The 17,988-nt window shown below is 44.3% G+C and overlaps 3 protein-coding genes across 9 annotated transcripts; all 3 read right to left on the bottom strand.

The window, feature by feature from the left end:
• Window positions 1–4,429: 4,429 nt before the first annotated feature.
• Window positions 4,430–5,483, bottom strand: LOC123123972 (uncharacterized protein At5g65660). Of its 3 annotated transcripts, none has more exons than XM_044544639.1 (3): window positions 5,348–5,483; window positions 4,967–5,280; window positions 4,430–4,812 (listed from the first exon to the last, which is right to left on the bottom strand). In XM_044544639.1, exons 2-3 carry the CDS (start codon window positions 5,237–5,239, stop codon window positions 4,654–4,656), a joined length of 432 nt encoding a protein of 143 aa, XP_044400574.1. In that variant the 5' UTR covers window positions 5,240–5,280; window positions 5,348–5,483; the 3' UTR covers window positions 4,430–4,653. The 3 variants fall into 3 exon arrangements, with proteins under 3 accessions (XP_044400574.1, XP_044400576.1, XP_044400575.1); XM_044544641.1 differs by having other exon boundaries at window positions 4,967–5,254; window positions 5,336–5,472; XM_044544640.1 differs by lacking the exon at window positions 5,348–5,483 and having other exon boundaries at window positions 4,967–5,311.
• LOC123123971 (putative pentatricopeptide repeat-containing protein At1g03510) lies at window positions 5,346–10,050 on the bottom strand. 5 transcript variants are annotated; one of them, XR_006460918.1, is made up of 5 exons: window positions 8,691–10,050; window positions 8,481–8,559; window positions 6,394–6,503; window positions 6,219–6,267; window positions 5,346–5,476 (listed from the first exon to the last, which is right to left on the bottom strand). XR_006460918.1 is itself a non-coding variant. In XM_044544637.1 (2 exons), the coding sequence occupies exons 1-2, from the start codon at window positions 9,998–10,000 to the stop codon at window positions 8,547–8,549; spliced, it is 1,323 nt and encodes a 440-aa protein (XP_044400572.1). In that variant the 5' UTR covers window positions 10,001–10,050; the 3' UTR covers window positions 8,395–8,546. The 5 variants fall into 5 exon arrangements, 1 of the variants encoding a protein (XP_044400572.1); XR_006460919.1 differs by having other exon boundaries at window positions 5,352–5,472; XR_006460920.1 differs by lacking the exon at window positions 6,219–6,267 and having other exon boundaries at window positions 5,359–5,476.
• Window positions 10,051–10,501: 451 nt separating this feature from the next.
• Window positions 10,502–14,671, bottom strand: LOC123123970 (derlin-2). The gene is made up of 6 exons (XM_044544636.1): window positions 14,365–14,671; window positions 14,124–14,223; window positions 13,149–13,363; window positions 12,911–12,994; window positions 11,822–11,875; window positions 10,502–10,887 (listed from the first exon to the last, which is right to left on the bottom strand). The coding sequence occupies exons 1-6, from the start codon at window positions 14,461–14,463 to the stop codon at window positions 10,684–10,686; spliced, it is 756 nt and encodes a 251-aa protein (XP_044400571.1). The 5' UTR covers window positions 14,464–14,671; the 3' UTR covers window positions 10,502–10,683.
• Between the last annotated feature and the right edge of the window lie 3,317 nt (window positions 14,672–17,988).

Here is a 17,988-nt window from a genome sequence, read left to right as displayed (position 1 = left end):
AAGTTCAAGATGTTGACTAAAATGAGGTTTTCTCACTTGTATCGATGCTTAAAAGTTTGTCCGAATGATGTTAGCAATTGCCGCATTTTATGAAATTTGGCAAATGGATGTCAAACCTGCATTCCTTAATGGATTTCTTAAAGAAGAGTTGTATATGATGCAACCAGAAGGTTTTGTCAATCCTAAAGATGCTAACAAAGTGTGCAAAGCTCCAGCGATCCATCTGTGGATTGGTGCAAGCATCTCGGAGTTGGAATATGTGCTTTGATGAGTTGATCAAAGCATATAGTTTTATACAGACTTGCGGTAAAGCCTATATTTACAAGAAAGTGAGTGGGAGCACTACAACCTTTCTGATAAGTATATGTATGACATATTGTTGATCGGAAATGATGTACTATTTTCTGGAAAGCATAAAGGAGTGTTTGAAAGGAGTTTTTCAAAGAAAGTCCTCAGTGAAGCTGCTTACATATTGAGCATCAAGATCTATAGAGATAGATTAAGACGCTTGATAAGTTTTTTCAATGAGTACATACCTTGACAAGTTTTTGAAGTAGTTCAAAATGGAACAGTCAAAGAAAGAGTTCTTGCCTGTGTTGCAGGGTGTGAAGTTGAGTAAGACTCAAAGCCTGACCACGGCAGAAGATAGAGAGAATGAAAGTCATTCCCTATGCCTCAGCCATAGGTTCTATAAAGTATGCCATGCTGTGTACCAGACCTATTGTATACCCTGCCCTGAGTTTGGCAAGGGAGTACAATAGTGATCTAGGAGTAGATCACTGGACAGCGGTCAAAATAATCCTTAGAGGACTAAGGAAATATTTCTCGGTTATGGAGGTGATAAAGAGTTCGTCGTAAAGAGTTATGTCGATGCAAGCTTTGACACCGATCTGGATGACTCTGAGTCTCGATCTGGATACATATTGAAAGTGGGAGCATTTAGCTAGAGTAGCTCCGTGCAGAGTATTGTACACACAGAATATTTGCAAAATACATACGGCTCTGAATGTGGCAGACCCGTTGACTAAACTTCTCTCACAAGCAAAACATGATCACACCTTAAGTACTCTTTGGGTGTTAATCACATAGCGATGTGAACTAGATTATTGACTCTAGTAAACCTTTTGAGTGTTGGTTACATGGCGATGTGAAATATTGGTGTTAAATCACATGGCGATGTGAACTAGATTATTGACTCTAGTGCAAGTGGGAGACTGAAGGAAATATGCCCAGAGGCAATAATAAAGTTATCATTTATTTCCTCATATCATGATAAATGTTTATTATTCATGCTAGAATTGTATTAACTGAAAACTTAGTACATGTGTGAACACATAGACAAACAGAGTGTCACTAGTATGCCTATACTTGACTAGCTCGTTAATCAAAGATGGTTAAGTTTCCTAGCCATAGACACGAGTTGTCATTTGATAAACGGGATCACATTATTAGGAGAATGATGTGATTGACTTGACCCATTCCGTTAGCTTAGCACTTGATCATTTAGTTTACTGCTATTGCTTTCTTCATGACTTATACATGTTCCTATGACTATGAGATTATGCAACTCCCGATTACCGGAGGAACACTTTGTGTGCTACCAAACGTCACAACGTAACTGGGTGATTATAAAGGTGCTCTACAGGTGTCTCCGATGGTACTTGTTGAGTTCGCATAGATCAAGATTAGGATTTGTCACTCCGATTGTCGGAGAGGTATCTCTGGGCCCTATTGGTAATGCACATTACTATAAGCCTTCCAAGCAATGTAACTAATGAGTTAGTTGCGGGATAATGCATTACGGAACGAGTAAAGAGACTTGCCGGTAACGAGATTGAACTAGGTATTGAGATACCGACGATCGAATCTCGGGCAAGTAACATACCGATGACAAAGGGAACAACGTATGTTGTTATGCGGTTTGACCAATAAAGATCTTCGTAGAATATGTAGGAGCCAATATGAGCATCCAGGTTCCGCTATTGGTTATTGACCGGAGACGTGTCTCGGTCATGTCTACATAGTTCTCGAACCCGTAGGGTCCGCACGCTTAAAGTTCTGTGATGATCGGTATTATGAGTTTTTGTGTTTTGATGTACCGAAGGTAGTTCGGAGTCCCGGATATGGTCACGGACATGACGAGGAGTCTCGAAATGGTCGAGACGTAAAGATCGATATATTGGAAGCCTATATTTGGACATCGGAATGGTTCCGGGTGAAATCAGGATTTTACCGGAGTATCGGGAGGTTACCGGAACCCACCGGTAATTGTATGGGCCTTAATGGGCCATAGTGGAGAGAGAGAGAGGAGGCCAGGGCAGGCCGCGCGCCCCCTCCCCCTTTGGTCCGAATTGGACTAGGAGGGGGGCGGCGCCCCCCTTTCCTTCCTCCCTCTCTCCCCCTTCCTTCTCTCCTAGTCCAACTTGAGAAAGGGGGAATCCTACTCCCAGTGGGAGTAGGACTCCTCCAGGGTGCGCCATAGGGGCCGGCCCTCTCCCCCTCCTCCACTCCTTTATATACGAGGGAGGGGGGCACCCCATAGACACACAAGTTGATTGTTCCAAGCCGTGTGCGGTGCTCCCCTCCACCATAATCCACCTCGATCATATCGTAGTGGTGCTTAGGCGAAGCCCTGCGTCGGTAACTTCATCGTCATCGTCATCACGCCGTCGTGCTGACGAAACTCTCCCTCAAAGCTCTACTGGATCGTGAGTTCGCGGGACGTCACCCAGCTGAACATGTGCAGAACACGGAGGTGACGTACGTTCGGTACTAAGGATCGGTCGATCGTGAAGACGTACGACTACATCAACCGCGTTGTCATAACGCTTCCGCTTTCGGTCTACGAGGGTACGTAGACAACACTCTCCCCTCTCGTTGCTATGCATCACCATGATCTTGCGTGTGCAGGAAATTTTTTGAAATTACTACGTTCCCCAACAAATACAAGTATATTTATTTGTTAATTAATGTATATTTTAGTTTTTTCTTAAATCTATGGACAAAGCTCTAAAGCTGGGAGTAGTTTCTAGGGTTTATGATTGTGTATTTTCTTAAGTAAATAGAAGAGTTTGAAATTGCATTTATCCCCAAATAGTACTTTTATGTGATGACAATGTGGTTAGTGGAATTAATCATTGATCATGGTTTTTAAGGTTTATCTCAGGTCATTGGTTCCTCCGAGATGGTTGAATCCTCCTGCCACACACACACACACACCTTCAAAAAGGTTATCTATGCCATGGTTGTTTGCGAGGCAGAAGCTAACATCGCCTCAGTGTCCCCGGTAAATGGGTTGGGCCAGCACCGGATGGATCGCGCGAGTTTGCCACACACCAAGCGTGTGAAAGTTGTCTAAGAAAACCAAGTGTATGCACGTATGTTACGTACTGTATTTTTCTCTTCTATTTTTTCTTCAAAAGAAATAGCTTTTTTATTTTTCTAAATGTTCTAACAAATAGATTCGGAGCATTTCATAAAAATGTTCCTATAATTTCTAAAATTATTTTTTAATGTTTATCATGTGTTTGAAAAAGGTTCATTGTGTAATTAAAAAATGTTTATCATGTATTTAAAGAAAGTGTTCATGGATTTATAAAAAGTGTTCATTGTGGATTTACAAAAGGTTCGTCGTATATTAAAAAATATTGATCGTGTATCAAAAAAATTGCCATGTATTTGTTAAAATGTTCACCATGTATTTTTGGAAAAATGTTGATCATGTGTTTACAAAATGATCATCACATACTTCAAAAAATATTCATCGTCTATTTAAGAATGTACAACATGTTCAAAAAATGTTTACCATGCATTCAAAAGATTTTATGGCGCGCTTTCAGGAAATATTAGCGCCATTTCATGCTCGTGCAGTCGTGATGCCCTCTTTGGGCTCGCTTGTTCCTAGCTCAATGAAAACGGTCGATTCGGTCGTTCCTTTACAGCCAGACTGTGGGGTACTTTGAGAAGCGTATGATGCAGGCTTAGCCGAACGTGCAGCTAACCAAACGGTCCAAATTAGTTAACCCAGAGCCCTGGATGGAGGTTGTGCGATCAACAAAACGCGCCCTTGTTGTATCCGTGCATAAGGACCTAATTAATCCTGCACTCATTACAATCCCAGCCGGTATGAAATATGAATGTTACGTCCATGTCCCCATCCAATTCCATCGTGCATATACATATGCAGCTGTACTTTTGTTCTTCAGTGGCCATGACGACGTACGGTGGGGCACCACAGGACAAGGATCCCATTTGGTTCAGCAGCAATCTAATTTCCTCTCTTTTTTCCCATTTCAAAAACCTCGCCGAAAGAACAGACGCCAACAAATTCCCTGATAATTTCAAAAAGAAACTACTGTGAACTGTTTTTGGCTTTCCTGGAATGACAAATGAACCGACCAATATGTATCCATCCCCCTTAGCAGAAAGATCCCAAATTTCATAGCATTCAACAAATGTTCAGCTTGTTTGTTGACACATTCAGGTTGCATATCTGCACATGAAAGGTTCTTTTTTTTTTTTCCTTTTCTGAAAAACTGTCAAAGTGCATGCTTGTACACAATCAATCCACCAATCATAAGTCGCTTGCGTATATACAATCCATCTATCAATCATAAGTCGCTGGCACCTAACTACGATTTCACATACACGGTCTCACGAAACTGAACATCGATCTTGCACCTCGACTTCGGCCTTCTCACCTGCTGCTGCAGGTAAACAAGTCTCGTGCGGGCAGGGCCTCGCGTAGAACTTCGCGATGTTATCCCCGGGCATGATCACGGGCAACCCGCACTCCTTTCCTGCTTTCTCGCTCTGCAAACAACAAGGCACAGGGCCACTAATCATCAGCTGAAGTTTGCAATAGACAGATGATAGTATTTCGGAACGGTGTCAAAACTGAAAATAAGTTGCACAACAGAGAGATCGTTTCAGTTAAAAAAACAGAGAGATCGGTTGTTGCTACTACCTTGTGCTCGGAGGCTGCCTTGCTCGGCACCAATCCGATGGAGATGACGGTGTGCGGGCCGTCCTGGAGCATGCTGGGATGCCGAGACCAGAGGAGGGAGCGGAGCCTGTCCCAGTGGTAGCAGCAGGAGAAGATGCCGCTGAGGGAGAAGATGACGAGAAGCAGGAGCGCCGTGCCAAGGGGGAACCCGAGCGTCGGCCTTGAGGAATGCGACATCGGGATCGTCATGGATGCAGGAGCAGGCGTGAGACCTTGTGGCATATTCATACGCATCAGGTGGCCTCCCTTCTGGTACTTGAGTCAGTCAGTCCTGCCTGCTACTCGGTTAAGAGCCCAGGCTTGCAAGCTAAGGAGACTGGCTACTTATACCTGAAAAGTCACCTTGCGTCATACGAAGTGGACTGACTTGCACGGCCAGCCGTCCGTCCGTGGTACTGGATGATGATGGTGCTGTGGTCCACATGCATCTGCTGGTGGCCGCTAGTGCTTGCCGCTGATCTCACCGCCTGCCTTTTCCAACAAAAAGAAGCTGCTTAAATCGCCTAAATATATGGCTTTAGAAGGTGGGACAAAAGGTGGCGAATATACACTGGGATAGAAATTATAGGTATGTCTCACCACAAGCAAATGTTTGTTAGGTAAAGTATGATGAACTGATGCACAGGTAATGAAGTGCCTGAGCTTCTGGATGAAAAAGATAGCCGGTTGGCGATGCAACACTGCATATATATGTTATTCTTGGAACAAACTAACAGTAAAGAATGATCTTAATTGAGTTGGGGGTGGAGGGACCCAAAAATTTAGGTCATATTAACAGTGGACATGCACAGGTGAGATGAACATGCAGCACTTTATCTCAGTGTGCATCATCATTTGCCTTTTGAAAAGTAATATGCTTTTCCAAAGATAAAGTGCCAATATAGCTTGAGTATCCTTGACGAAATCCATGAATTTGTACGGACGGTACAGATGCAAAGTTATTTTCAACAAAATGTGGCTACTACTATAAAAAAATAAATTGTGACTGCTAGCTATATAGCCTTGCCAAGCCTGGAAGCTATGCCCAAATAAGGCAAATTAGTTGAACGGCTAAAAGCTACTATGTACCACTAGTCAATTAGTCAATGAGGTGCCATCAGCCAGCTTTTCTATCTTCAAGGACTGCCATGAGTCATGCTTTTCAAAGCGTTCAGTAACTTCAAAACTCTATGAAAGAAGTCGAGTGGAGGAAGCAAAAGAGAAGTAATCTTACCTAACAAACAGATCAGCACGAAGTAATTTGCTCTCGGTGGTATCATTTCCTAACCAGGAAGATGTATCAAGAATGTTTATATTATCTTAAGCAGCCAATGTCTGGTAATATATATGTTTCCTACCTAGCCCTCAACTGATGACGAAAGATGAGTTGCATGAGCTCTCTCATTTACCTGTTCTCCACTTGGAGGGTCCCACCTGCAAAAGTAACAATGGATACCCTCTTATGGCCGCACTTCCTCCTGTCGGCCAAATTTTCATTCAATGTCAGTGTGCTCCCTTCCTGCAGCAAATGGTATTCCTTCAATAGTTCACGGACTGGTATAGAGGCAGCAAACACACACACACCAGATATTTGTAGAAGCAGATCAAGGAATTTGGTACAGAAAAAGTAGTTATGCAAAGGAACGAGTTTAGTGGTCAAAACAAGCATACTGCAATGAGAGGGCTGTGAAGTACTGTCCAGTGGTTAAAACTGGTTGTGGATAGTGCCATCAGGACGCATGTATGATTTGACAGATTTCAGGCCAATTTATGGAGGAAAAACGGAAGAATTGCATGTGTTGAAGCTAAATATCCTTAGAAAGCATTACAATTGCAAGCTAGCTAGTGCAGAACGCAAACAACATGTGTTGGAGAAATTAGGTTGACAGAATCCCTTACACATCAGCCAATAAGCCATCTGTAACGGGACCTAGCATGCATCACTAACAATAGTGATGCCTGCTTGGCCAGCTACAGCATAGCTATTTGAGAGGGACCTATCAGGTAGGATGTTAGGTAAGTGTCCTTCCAGGTTACTACAGAACATAGGAAAGGTATCATGCACTACAAATCATGTTTCAGGAAAGCGGGTAGTGGATAAATTATCTGATGGCCTTTAGCTGGATTCCAAATGCCAAAAGACATATTAGGTCATACATTTTCCATAAGATATTTAAGTTGTACAGTAGATATTATTTCATATTTAAAATAAAAACGTGGTATTATAGTTGATATCCTTTCTAATTTCATGCTTGTAACAGCTAGCTTAGTTTAAATATGTATAAGGAAAAAAAATCATGTTAAACTTCCATGCTGCCGCCAATATATTATATTAAACAGCAGGTGTAGCGAACTAATTGACACCAAATACACTAAGACGTTAATAATGTATAGTAAAACCTCCCTTTACAAATTACAATATCCCTGTGGCAGAGATAATAAACTCATAAATATTATAAATGACTTGATATCTTCAAACAACAAACTGAACTGACTGATCAAACAAGAAGTACAATGCGGATGTATTATATATCCCTACAATGATCTATTTGAACACTAGATGTGGTTGAAAGGTAAAGGAAAGATATCAGGGATCTTGCCCGCTGCACCTATTTGACTAGCCTTTTTAATATCAGTTTTCTAATACGATGTGCCTTTGTTAAAGTAGCACCAACATTAGCATCATATGCACTAACAGCAAAAGGCTAGTAGAAGTCTCGTTGGAAAGCTAAAGATAGTTCCTCGGTCCGTAGAAACTGACATAAGATATATTAGTTTAGCTTCAGAATAAAGAATCACAATGAGTTCAGTGCACGGATGTAATAAACTTCAGTGAAGTTAATATCCACTGACAGCAATGGGATTGTGGACAACTATGTGCATAGCAGTTTAGAGCAGAGTGGCATTAGATAGTTGCAAATGCCTACTGCTTTGCTGAAAAACTTGTAAAAATAAGAAACAGTATATATAGAGTTATGTTTCCTCTGTAGTCCTTTGAACTTGAATTCCAATGTATGCTGATGGAAATGCTGTTGGCAGGAAGGAAATTGTACTGTATAACATCGATAAAAGTATTATTTTTTTACTGATAGCACAAAGTTTATGATTATATTTCAAGAATTATAAATTCATGCAGTGTCAGATTGAAAATGACACAAAAAACTGAAGTAGGAAATGTGTAAATTAGATGGTAATAAGATCAGGCTAGGACTGAACTTTGATAATAGACATGACTTCTAACAGGGTCATCGCTTCTTTCCAGCATTCCCAGAAGGAAATTTGATGTTTATGCAGGATTTCCAGCTAAGAATTAAGCCACAGAAAAGTGTCTGCTGCATTTACAATCAGTTCAGGTTGAGATGCAGCGTATTCTGATAGATTTAGGGTTAGGGCTCTGGTACAATTAAATATTTTCCAGATGCTATTAACTAAAAGTAGTGGTGTTCTACTCAATAGACCCTCCAAAAAGAAAGAGATATTGGCATATCCCGCTTACATTTTCATGGACACAGAAATTGTGTATCCGAATAAACTTGAAATTTCCAAATGTCAACCTCCTTCTTCAGACAAGTTCACTGCAGCAAACAAATAAGTCAGTCCATTCATGATTTGACTAAGACCAAAACTGTAAAAAAAAACATAGAAGCTTGGCTGGTACAGACAAGGAAGTGGTGGAAAAACAAATTTATTGGACATGGTCAAGTACCTTGACTTGCGGTGTATCGTCCAACTGCTTCCAGGTGAGCTCTGCAAGCCTCGTTGCTCCATGTCCCTTCTCACCCGCTCTGCCTCCTCATGCATACCCAAGCCCGAATAGACATTTGCAAGCGAAACAAAGTTCCCTGCATTCTCTGGTTCAATCTCAAACAACGCTCTCGCTGCAACTTCTGCCAGCCCCACCTCCCCATACTTCCTGCAAGCAGCAAGGAGAGCACCCCAGGCCTTTGCGGTAACTCTAACCGGCATCGTCCGTATAACATCATAGGCCTGATGCAACCTCCCTGCCCGTCCCAAGACATCAACCAAGCATGAATAATGATCTCCACATGCTTCGACTCCATGCGTCTTGGTTAACACATCAAAGTACTTCAAAGCCTCATCTGCGCGACCAGCATGGCCGCAGGCCTTCAACACGCCAAGGAACATTATGCCATCAGGCCGGACCTTATCCAGCTCCATACGCCTGAAAAGCGACATCGCGACGTTTCCATGGCCATGGAACGCGTACGCCGACACCATGGCGCTCCAGACAACCACGTCACGCTCGTCCACCAGGTCGAAAACCCTCTGTGCGCCGACCAAAGAGCCGCACTGCCCGTACGCCTCGATGAGGGAGCTGCCGAGGTGGCAACTCGCGAACATGTCGTGCCGCAATGCGAAGCTGTGCACCTCCCTGACCGAGCCCAGCGCTCCCAGCGCGGTGCACACAGGGACGAGCGCCAGCAGGGTGATGAGCGAGGGCCTGACGCCCATCCCCTGCATCCGCCGGTAGAGCTCGACGGCCCGGGCGGGACGGTCCCCAGACTCCGCCACCGCCGCAATCACCGAGTTGAAGCAGGAGGCAGTCGGCACGACGTCCATCTCGCCGAGCGCCCGCGCGGCCGCGGCGACGTCCCCTGACCTGACGTAGACGGAGATCATGGCGCTCCAGACGACGGCGGTGCGGCCAGGCAATTCGTCGAACAGGCGGCGCGCGGACTCGGGGGAGGAGCCGGCACATGCACCATAGGAGACGACGAGCGCGGAGGCGACGAAGGGGTTGCTGAGGAGGCCGCGGCACTTGCGCGCGAGCGCGTGTATGGGGGCGGCGGCGGCGGACGAGGGCAGGCGGAGCGCGGCGGCGGACTTGAGCGCGAGCGGGAGGGCGTACGCGAAGGACGGGTCGGCGAGCGGCGGGAGCGCCGGGTCGGAGGCCATGTGGGCGAAGAAGGCGAGCGCGTCGCCGTGGCGGCCGGCGTTGACGTGCGCCGTCAGGGCCTTGGTCAGCGTCGCCAGCCGCTGGTGGCGGGAGTCCATCGCTCCTCCGTTTGGTTTTCGAGGGAAGGAGGGCCCAAGCTTGACGACGATGCTTCACTAACTGTGGCTTAAAATCTTTTGGGAATTTGAATTTGGTTTGAACGAGCAACTTTAGGGCTCTTTGATTCAAAAGATTTTTCAAGGATATTTTAAGAATTCTAATTTTTTTTCCTTATCAGGGTTCTTTTACAACTCTGCTAATCGTATTCCTATGTTTTGAGAATCTTGCATGTCCTACGTTTTGAGAATTCTACAAATCAAAGGGACCCTTAAATGTTTCTCCTTTCGATATTTTACTACTACTAGTAGAAGCAAAGCTTAGAAATTTGTTCCATGTCTTTTCTTTTATGTTTCTACATTTCCAATTTCTTGTGCGTCGTATTTAATCAGCATTTTGAGTTGGAATTCAATGGGCAGCTCTGGTTTGAAGGCTTCAGCGTGTTTTTTCGCCTAATTAACGAAGGTGCCACTGCCACTGCCACGCAAGATGAGACAAGTACGTCAATTCAAAGTTAACCAACAACCAATGGCCTCTCATGAGCACAGCTACATACAATTCGGTTAGCAGCGCATTGGCATCAAAACCAACCCCTAACTGAGAATTATACTCTGTATGTATTTTTGCACATATCATCACGGACACGGGTGTACAAAATTATATCCAACAAACTGCATGTCCATCATCACTGGAACTGGGGGTCTGCTGCACCCACGCCACCGAACCTTGCGGCCGCGCCAACACCAGCGTTGGGTGGCCGCGCCGCCACGACCACATTGTCATCGGCGAACAGCGCCTTGATGAAGGAAGGGGTCTTCAGGGGGCGACGGCCGGTCATCCGAGGGTACACATCTTCCAGGAAGTAGTACACATGACCAGCAATCATACCCTGAAAGAAACATGGTTTAGCAGTTATAAATACCTGCAGATTTATGAGTCAATTAATTTGTCCAAAAGTAAAGAATGTGAATGACAATCAGGAGTACACAGTCAGAATACCTAAGAGAAAGGGGCTAGCTATTTGTTACGAAGATGCAGTAACATGTGAGCAGTGGGAAAGGCAAACAAGTCAGAGAAGAAGCTGGCCAGCCAGCCAGCCAGCCAGCATAGTAACAGCAATTCCACTTTCTTAGCATCTACATCGACCAAAATGAACAGTCCATAAAATCCCAACCACGATCTCTAATGGTTGATTTGCAGGCTTGTAGCACTAGCAGCATCCATACAACAGTAGCCTCATTCCGTAGATGTGAACCATGTTCAAACTTTCAAAACTGTCCAGTGTCACCCGGTTAGCTGGTTAAAACCATCATCAGGTTTTGGACAACCATGGGACAAGGGAAGGTATGTCTATACTGTCGACCAAACTTTGGCTAAAAACCAAGTATGGCACCCTTTAGGCAGAGCGGCTAAAGAGATATATTGAGTGGTTACAACATTACAGATGATAGGTTCTCAGGATGCAGAGAAAGATCTGCAGTTTATAGACCACAAGCAAAGAAAAATCTGCTTGCAACTGTGGTAGCTGACTAGATCAGGCATCCATCAACAACAATTACCATGTTGCTGGCATGGCTACTTGCCCATTTTGTTAGTACCCAATGCCAAGCAAAGTGAGATATGCAATGTAACTAATGAATTGTTTGTCTAGAGGAAAAAGTCTCAAAAATCACCCCCTGCCATAGGCATTAACAGCTAATCCTAAATATTGTTCAGTCAGTTAGCAATCAATGGCTTACATGAGCAGAAAAAAAAATCATAAACACTAACAAAATCGCTACTGCAGCCATTACTCTGAAATTCATCAGTTAAGAAAAACTCACCAAAAGATCAACCCATGTGCTGCTCCCCACCAGAATAGAGAAGCCAAGAAGGACCTGCAAGTTAAGAGAAACAGTTCAGACCACTGTTTTTAATCTCTGATATAATAATATAACATGAATAAAGAAATTCACTAATTTTGCCAGTCATGGTATGAGATGACCAAGTAAGGATCACAGGAGAACAGTACGAGAGCAAAATGTGGCAGTTTATTCAGTTTGTCATGTTTTCCAACAGTGATGTGCCATCCATATGATGGACAGATAGCCAAGTGTCTTCCTACTGTAACTGTGCATATTACACAGCAGTTTACAAGTCACCCAGTAATGGCTAGGTTTTGCCTGGTTGGAGTTAGAGGACCAATGATTAGTCCAATTCTCTCTAGTTATTTTACATTCTCTATGCTCGTTAATTTCCAGAATATAACTAGCTATTTTACATTCTCTATGCTCGTTAATTTACATTTTCTATGCAGAGTTATCACACGCTACCTCACATACACCTTCCAGTATTTATTTACTCATACATGATCTATCCAGGATTTATTCCATGATGACTAAATGAACTAAAATGTTACTTCATTCACTCTATCTTGCATCTCGCCCCATTTAGAACGCAAGGATTCCAATCCATAGTAAAGGAAAGATCCAGCCCTTTCCCATGAAATTCATCTCTACTCCCAGTACACTAGGCCCTCTTTTAAGCCAAAACCTATAGTTAGTTACATACACTGTGAACACCGAGGAGGCAAAGAAAAGAAGTTCGTAAATGTTTTGTCTTGAAAATAAAACAGCCTGAATCGATACATGTACCCGCCAGATAGGGTTTTCAAGTCATTACAATAAGTTATGCATTCCCCGATATACAGATCTCAGATCTTGTGCATCAATACTCAGGCATGAAAAATTATCAGTTTTTATATGCATAAGCTTGTCAAAGTCATTACAAAGTGATTTCCCCCATGCCTATATACAGATCTCAGGTCTGGTGAATCAATTCTCAGGCATGAAGAAATATCAATTTGCATGCCTACACTCGTCATCAAATAAGTAATTTTAGAGGAGTATCAAGTGGACAGGTACAACACTTACCCAAGGTAAGTAGGCAGCAGTGAAGGTGAACAGACCCAAGAAGCTCATGTGAATGAAGGGATTGTGCTTGCTCCAGACATAAACCTGCCATGCCATATCAGGGGTATTACTAATGTTCTGCCTCAGGCACCCAAAAAGGACAATTCTGAAGGACAGGACTTCTCTACTATGTGTCCTAGCATAGGCAACTTTTTATAGAAAATAGTAAATGCTTGAAGCCTTTAAATTGATCTCATACCATCATAAACGTCAATGAATTGCTGAGGAACAGAATCCTAGCAAACGTCTCAGAGATGTAAGGTATTGTCCCACCAATCAGAACGATGCTAGTCAGGACAGTAGCACCAAACAAGAGCATGTAGAAAAAGTCAGCCGTTCTTCCCCTGAATGAGTTCTCCTCGAGAAGTTTGCAGTAGCGCGCAAGAAAAAACATGTGGAACAGAAAATCCAAATCTGGAAACAAGAGTAACCAGGTTCAGTGATAAGAGTGAAGGGCTTCAGATATACATAAACTTTTATCCCATAAATGATATGATAACAGAAAGTTTATATCCAAAGAGTAATGTGAATCAAACACGTGCAACAAGCTAGGAACACGTAAGCACTTGCGTTTAGCATCAGCACAGACAAATTAGTAATGTATCCGAGAAAACGACTCTACATGTCGGATACTCAACGCAATCTAGATTCTGCTCATTCATGGCAACATATTATATTGGACAACTCATCATTACCCATTCTCCGTTACTGTTTGAAGCGCGCAAAATTAACTTTACAAATCCCTGCTTATCGTTTCGTGTTGACTTTGATACGGCAGCTTACGCAACACGACAAACAAGCAGGCCATGTCCGTTTCCAATGCACCAAATTGCCATATGCACATCCAGGGCCACAAAACATAAGGGAAGCAGTAGCAGCTCAGCTGCATGTAAAGTGAACAAGCCTTCGCCGATTGGCGTCGTCACGTACCGAAAACCTATATATTCTAGCCATTCATATCTCACTGCGCCACAGATTCGCAGACTCGGCAAGCCGTACTATCGGAGCACATGAAGTGAATTCCCCTGGTGCCGCTTTTATCAGTACGTATGTTGCAAATGGAGTGACATGTACGCAACGAATCCACGCAGCCTCGGCAAACCTAGCCCTACGCCATGCCTGCCTACTGAATTTCACATCGCCTTGCAACCTGGACTAGGGATAGAAGGCATACCCATCTTGCGGAAGTAGAGGAAGTTGGTGACGAGGCGCCAGATCTCGTAGTGCTGCACCACCAGCTTGGGGTTGAGGTAGAGGTGGTAGGGCGAGATGATCTGCAATCAATCAACCAATCAATCAATCACTAGGTCATCAACTCGACTCAGCAGCAGAAGCACCAGATCGCGCCGCGAAGGACCAGAGGCCCCGCCCCCCGCGGTGGGCGCAGGGGGTGGCGGAAGAGAGGGGACTTGTACCTCGAGGGTGCAGCCGACGGTGGTGAGGACGGCGGCGGTGAGGTAGGAGCGCGTGATGATGGGCATCTGCCGGTACCACTCCTCCACCGCCTGCGCCATCCCCGCTCCTCTTCTCCCCTCCCGCACACACACGCCGAAACCCTAGCTTCCCCGCTCGCTCTGCTACTCGCCTCTCGCCGCTCGTCTACGGAATCGCCGGCGGGATCGAAGAGCGACGACGGGGATGGGGAAGGAGGGTGGAGAGGGACTGCGGCGTGGTCTCGATCTCTTTCTCGTTTTTTTTTTCTCTTCTTCTGCTTCGGAGTGGATGAGGAGCCTGGGTCGTGTGGCTGGCATGTGGGGGCCCGTGGGAGTAACCTGTGGGCGGGGCCGCCGCGTCGGTGGCGGTGACGTGCAGTGCCCCAATGGGACGGCGCCACGTCGGAGGAACACGTCGGACATTGGTGGTGGGCGTCGCCCGCTGCCTGCCAGACTGGACTTCCAGGCCACGGCTGCCGCCACTTGTACTACTATCTTTTTTGTTTTGGGACTCTTTGAGGTCCCCATCCGGTGAAGGAAATTATGATACTCCTATGTATAGTAACTATGAGCCATAGTGCAAAGACATATGGTAAAGCATGCCGCGACTCTTTTTTTCCACAAAATGAGCACGTCATGAGTTTTTTTAAAAAAAAATTGCGTAAGTCATGAACATGCTAACCCGGGAATGCCCTTGTAGCCGAAAGGCGTGCTGGCTTAGGACTTATCCGCGGCAAAATGTTGAGTGGACCATTTATCGACAACTGTAGCTCCACCATTGGTCGGCGGTGTTTAAAGCAAAGAATGACGTAGGACCTCCATATCTCAAGATCACACCAAAAAATGCTCTAGTTTTCATGCAATCCATTTGAAGTATATCCTTAATGTTAGCATTGGCATGATAACATAACAGGAAAGCACGTTCTGAATTCTTATGTGAGAAGTTGATTCCGCAAAGCGCGTCGTCGTTCATCGCCTCGGATTTGCTCCCCCGCCGCCTACTAACGGCAACCGTAACAACCTCACCAACTTAGTAGATGCATATGGGTTCGAAGAAGGTTGTAGCGTCCTCCACAAGACATGCTTCCAAAAAACAGCAAAAGATCCTTATTAGAAAGAAGGAGGAGCGGGACACAACACAGCTAGAAAATAGTGGCACCCCTCTTACCTTATTCATGCAAAACTTACATGTCTGCTCACACCGCATTCATCCGATCAAGGAACTGCACCTTCTTCCTGATATCTTACAATAGTTCACACAAGATATCGATTTAAAAGTTTCTGGTGTGCGGTTTGCATCTTTAGTCCTGCAATAGTAGTGCCAGCCATAGGACTCCATCTTGGCCACCCGAATTCAGTATCCTGAACTAACTCGCGATGCACAAGGTTTTTCCCAATTATTATTTCACTTTAGTTAGACATCAGGCGCCTGAATTTCAATCGGGCCAACCAACTTCCAATGGAAGGAAGCAACACCCACGAAGGTGCGCAGAGCACCTGGGTTGTCGATTCACGGGGGAAGCAGTGCCTCGGTGCCTATCTTAGGGATCCGGGGGTGCAAGAGTTGTTGCGCCGAAACTAGAGGTCGACGAGGCTTAGAGGCCAGGCGTTCATCCATGTGAGGGTTGATGGCCGACCACTCGGTGGCCTGCTGTCGGTCCCTTTGTCTCTCTTTTCAACCTCCAAAAGTTGGAGGCCTAAATCACCTTCCTTGGCAAAAGATGTTGACCGTTGTTCAAGGCATGATGACAAGGCGAAGTTCGCCGGAGATGGCAGATCCAGTTCAACGACATCGACAATGGCGTAGGGACCTGATACTTTTCCAGCTCCCTATTGGAGGATCTTTGTGCATAATCAAAGGACTCGTTTGTAATATTTTTTTGTTAGAGATCCTTTTGTGGACTAGTTGGTACAACTTTTGTTGATTAATGCAGCTTTTCAGTCCATTAGAAACCCATGGTTTCAAATAAAGTAGTGTACAAATGTGCTAGTGCTATGAATGACCAAACGGTGTTTATACAAATAGCAAAATAATAAGTCACAACATCCATATCCATAGAAGAAAAAAGCAACTTATTATCTTTGATCATTGCTAAAGCGCCGACTTGCACCGCTTCAACAGCCTTCGGGGCACGTAAATTTACAATTTCAATATTTACATTTTTAATCTAGCGCCGACCTGCACCGTCTCAACGGCCTTCGGGGCATCTTTTAGTTATAATCAGAGTCTCGACCCTAAAAGCACCCATACACATATAGTGCAGATCACTCTATATTCACCGCATGTCCGCATGGGACATGTGGTTAACAAAATCAAAAATCATATAGATCACTCTATATTTCTTTTCGCAAAGCACACACTTGCACACTTCGACCAACAGGATCTGTGTGAGAATTAAATACAAGTACGTAGTTTAATTTTGAGATTTAGAAGCTTGAAAATGACCAAATTTTTGCAAGCACAAAAACGGTGAGTCTGGAAAACATTAGGATAAATCTTCGTGTAAAATCAATGACATAGGACTTATATGTGCATTATTTAAGGCAAAAGCCCTCCACCCGAAACATTTTGTTAACTTTCCAATGACCGCATTTCCAAATTTCACAGCGAGGGTTTGGGTGGTGGCGGTGGTGGCTGGCTAGAGGAGAAGAGAGGCATGAATGGGAAGAAGCACGCCTGCGGTGAGCCCTACATCCTTTGAGGACAAGGAGGGCGTCGTCGTCTCCCACCCCAAGCACGACCTCGACAGACCTAAGAAGGCACTAGCTGCATCTTTCTTTGCCATTTCTGTCTTCATACCAGCAACCAACTCAGCTCTGCATTGTTGCTGATATGTGATGTTGGACTGCAGATAACTGAAATCCACAACCCTATCCTCCTGCATATCCACAAGTTGATGCACATCTTTCACTAACTTGTCATAGTCTGCATCCAGCTTTTTCTTTTCTTCTGTCAACTGGTGAATAGTTAAAGCACTTTCAAGATTATCATTCACCCCAGCACACTTGCTCTCTTCAACCATTGACCAAAGGTTCAATAATGCATTCTCCATTGTTGGGGGCCACTGCTCATCAACCCACTGAACAAACCCACAATTCCGACCTTCCTGAAAAAATTAGAAGGGCAAAATTTAGTACAATACAACTACTAAGAGTACTAACAACAGTTAGTTCATGGCAGTACCTAATGTTGGCACTGACATTAGCTGAATTTGCACAGCCATTTGCTAAGCAACAGGAGCACATTATAAAATAAATTAATGCAATCCTACAATGGATGATCAATATATTTAGCAAACAGCAGAGTAACAATCCATTCAACTTAGCAACAGGAGCATATATTTACTAGGCAGCAGAGTAACACTCCATTCAACTTAGCAGTTGCTAAGCAGCCATGTGCTAAGCAACAACAATTGCTAAGAATTGACCATTAATATATGGAATCCTAAATGTGCACTACCATTGAGACTACCTACTGTCAACAGTAACAAGCAATACAATGTGAACTACTTTGCCCAGCTAAATACGCTACACTAGCCTGCAGCAACAAACTAGCTAATGAGACTACCTACTGCAGTAAGCAATAGTTACTAACTAGCTCCACTG

This window comes from Triticum aestivum, chromosome 5D (genome assembly GCF_018294505.1).
Source record: "Triticum aestivum cultivar Chinese Spring chromosome 5D, IWGSC CS RefSeq v2.1, whole genome shotgun sequence".
Lineage (NCBI taxonomy): Eukaryota > Viridiplantae > Streptophyta > Magnoliopsida > Poales > Poaceae > Triticum > Triticum aestivum.
This window is presented reverse-complemented; position numbering and strand designations above follow the sequence as displayed.

Bases quoted from the DNA above. Each gene is read 5' to 3' on its own strand.
- LOC123123971 (XM_044544637.1), bottom strand. From the start codon at position 10,000: ATGGACTCCCGCCACCAGCGGCTGGCGACGCTGACCAAGGCCCTGACG.
- LOC123123970 (XM_044544636.1), bottom strand. From the start codon at position 14,463: ATGGCGCAGGCGGTGGAGGAGTGGTACCGGCAGATGCCCATCATCACG. The intron at 12,995-13,148 runs GTATGAGATCAA...ATGGCATGGCAG, and splicing joins ATTCATTGACGTTTATGATG to GTTTATGTCTGGAGCAAGCA. The intron at 10,888-11,821 runs GTGAGTTTTTCT...TGTTTCTTTCAG, and splicing joins GCACATGGGTTGATCTTTTG to GGTATGATTGCTGGTCATGT.
- LOC123123972 (XM_044544639.1), bottom strand. From the start codon at position 5,239: ATGCGTATGAATATGCCACAAGGTCTCACGCCTGCTCCTGCATCCATG. The intron at 4,813-4,966 runs GTAGTAGCAACA...TGTTGTTTGCAG, and splicing joins AGGCAGCCTCCGAGCACAAG to AGCGAGAAAGCAGGAAAGGA.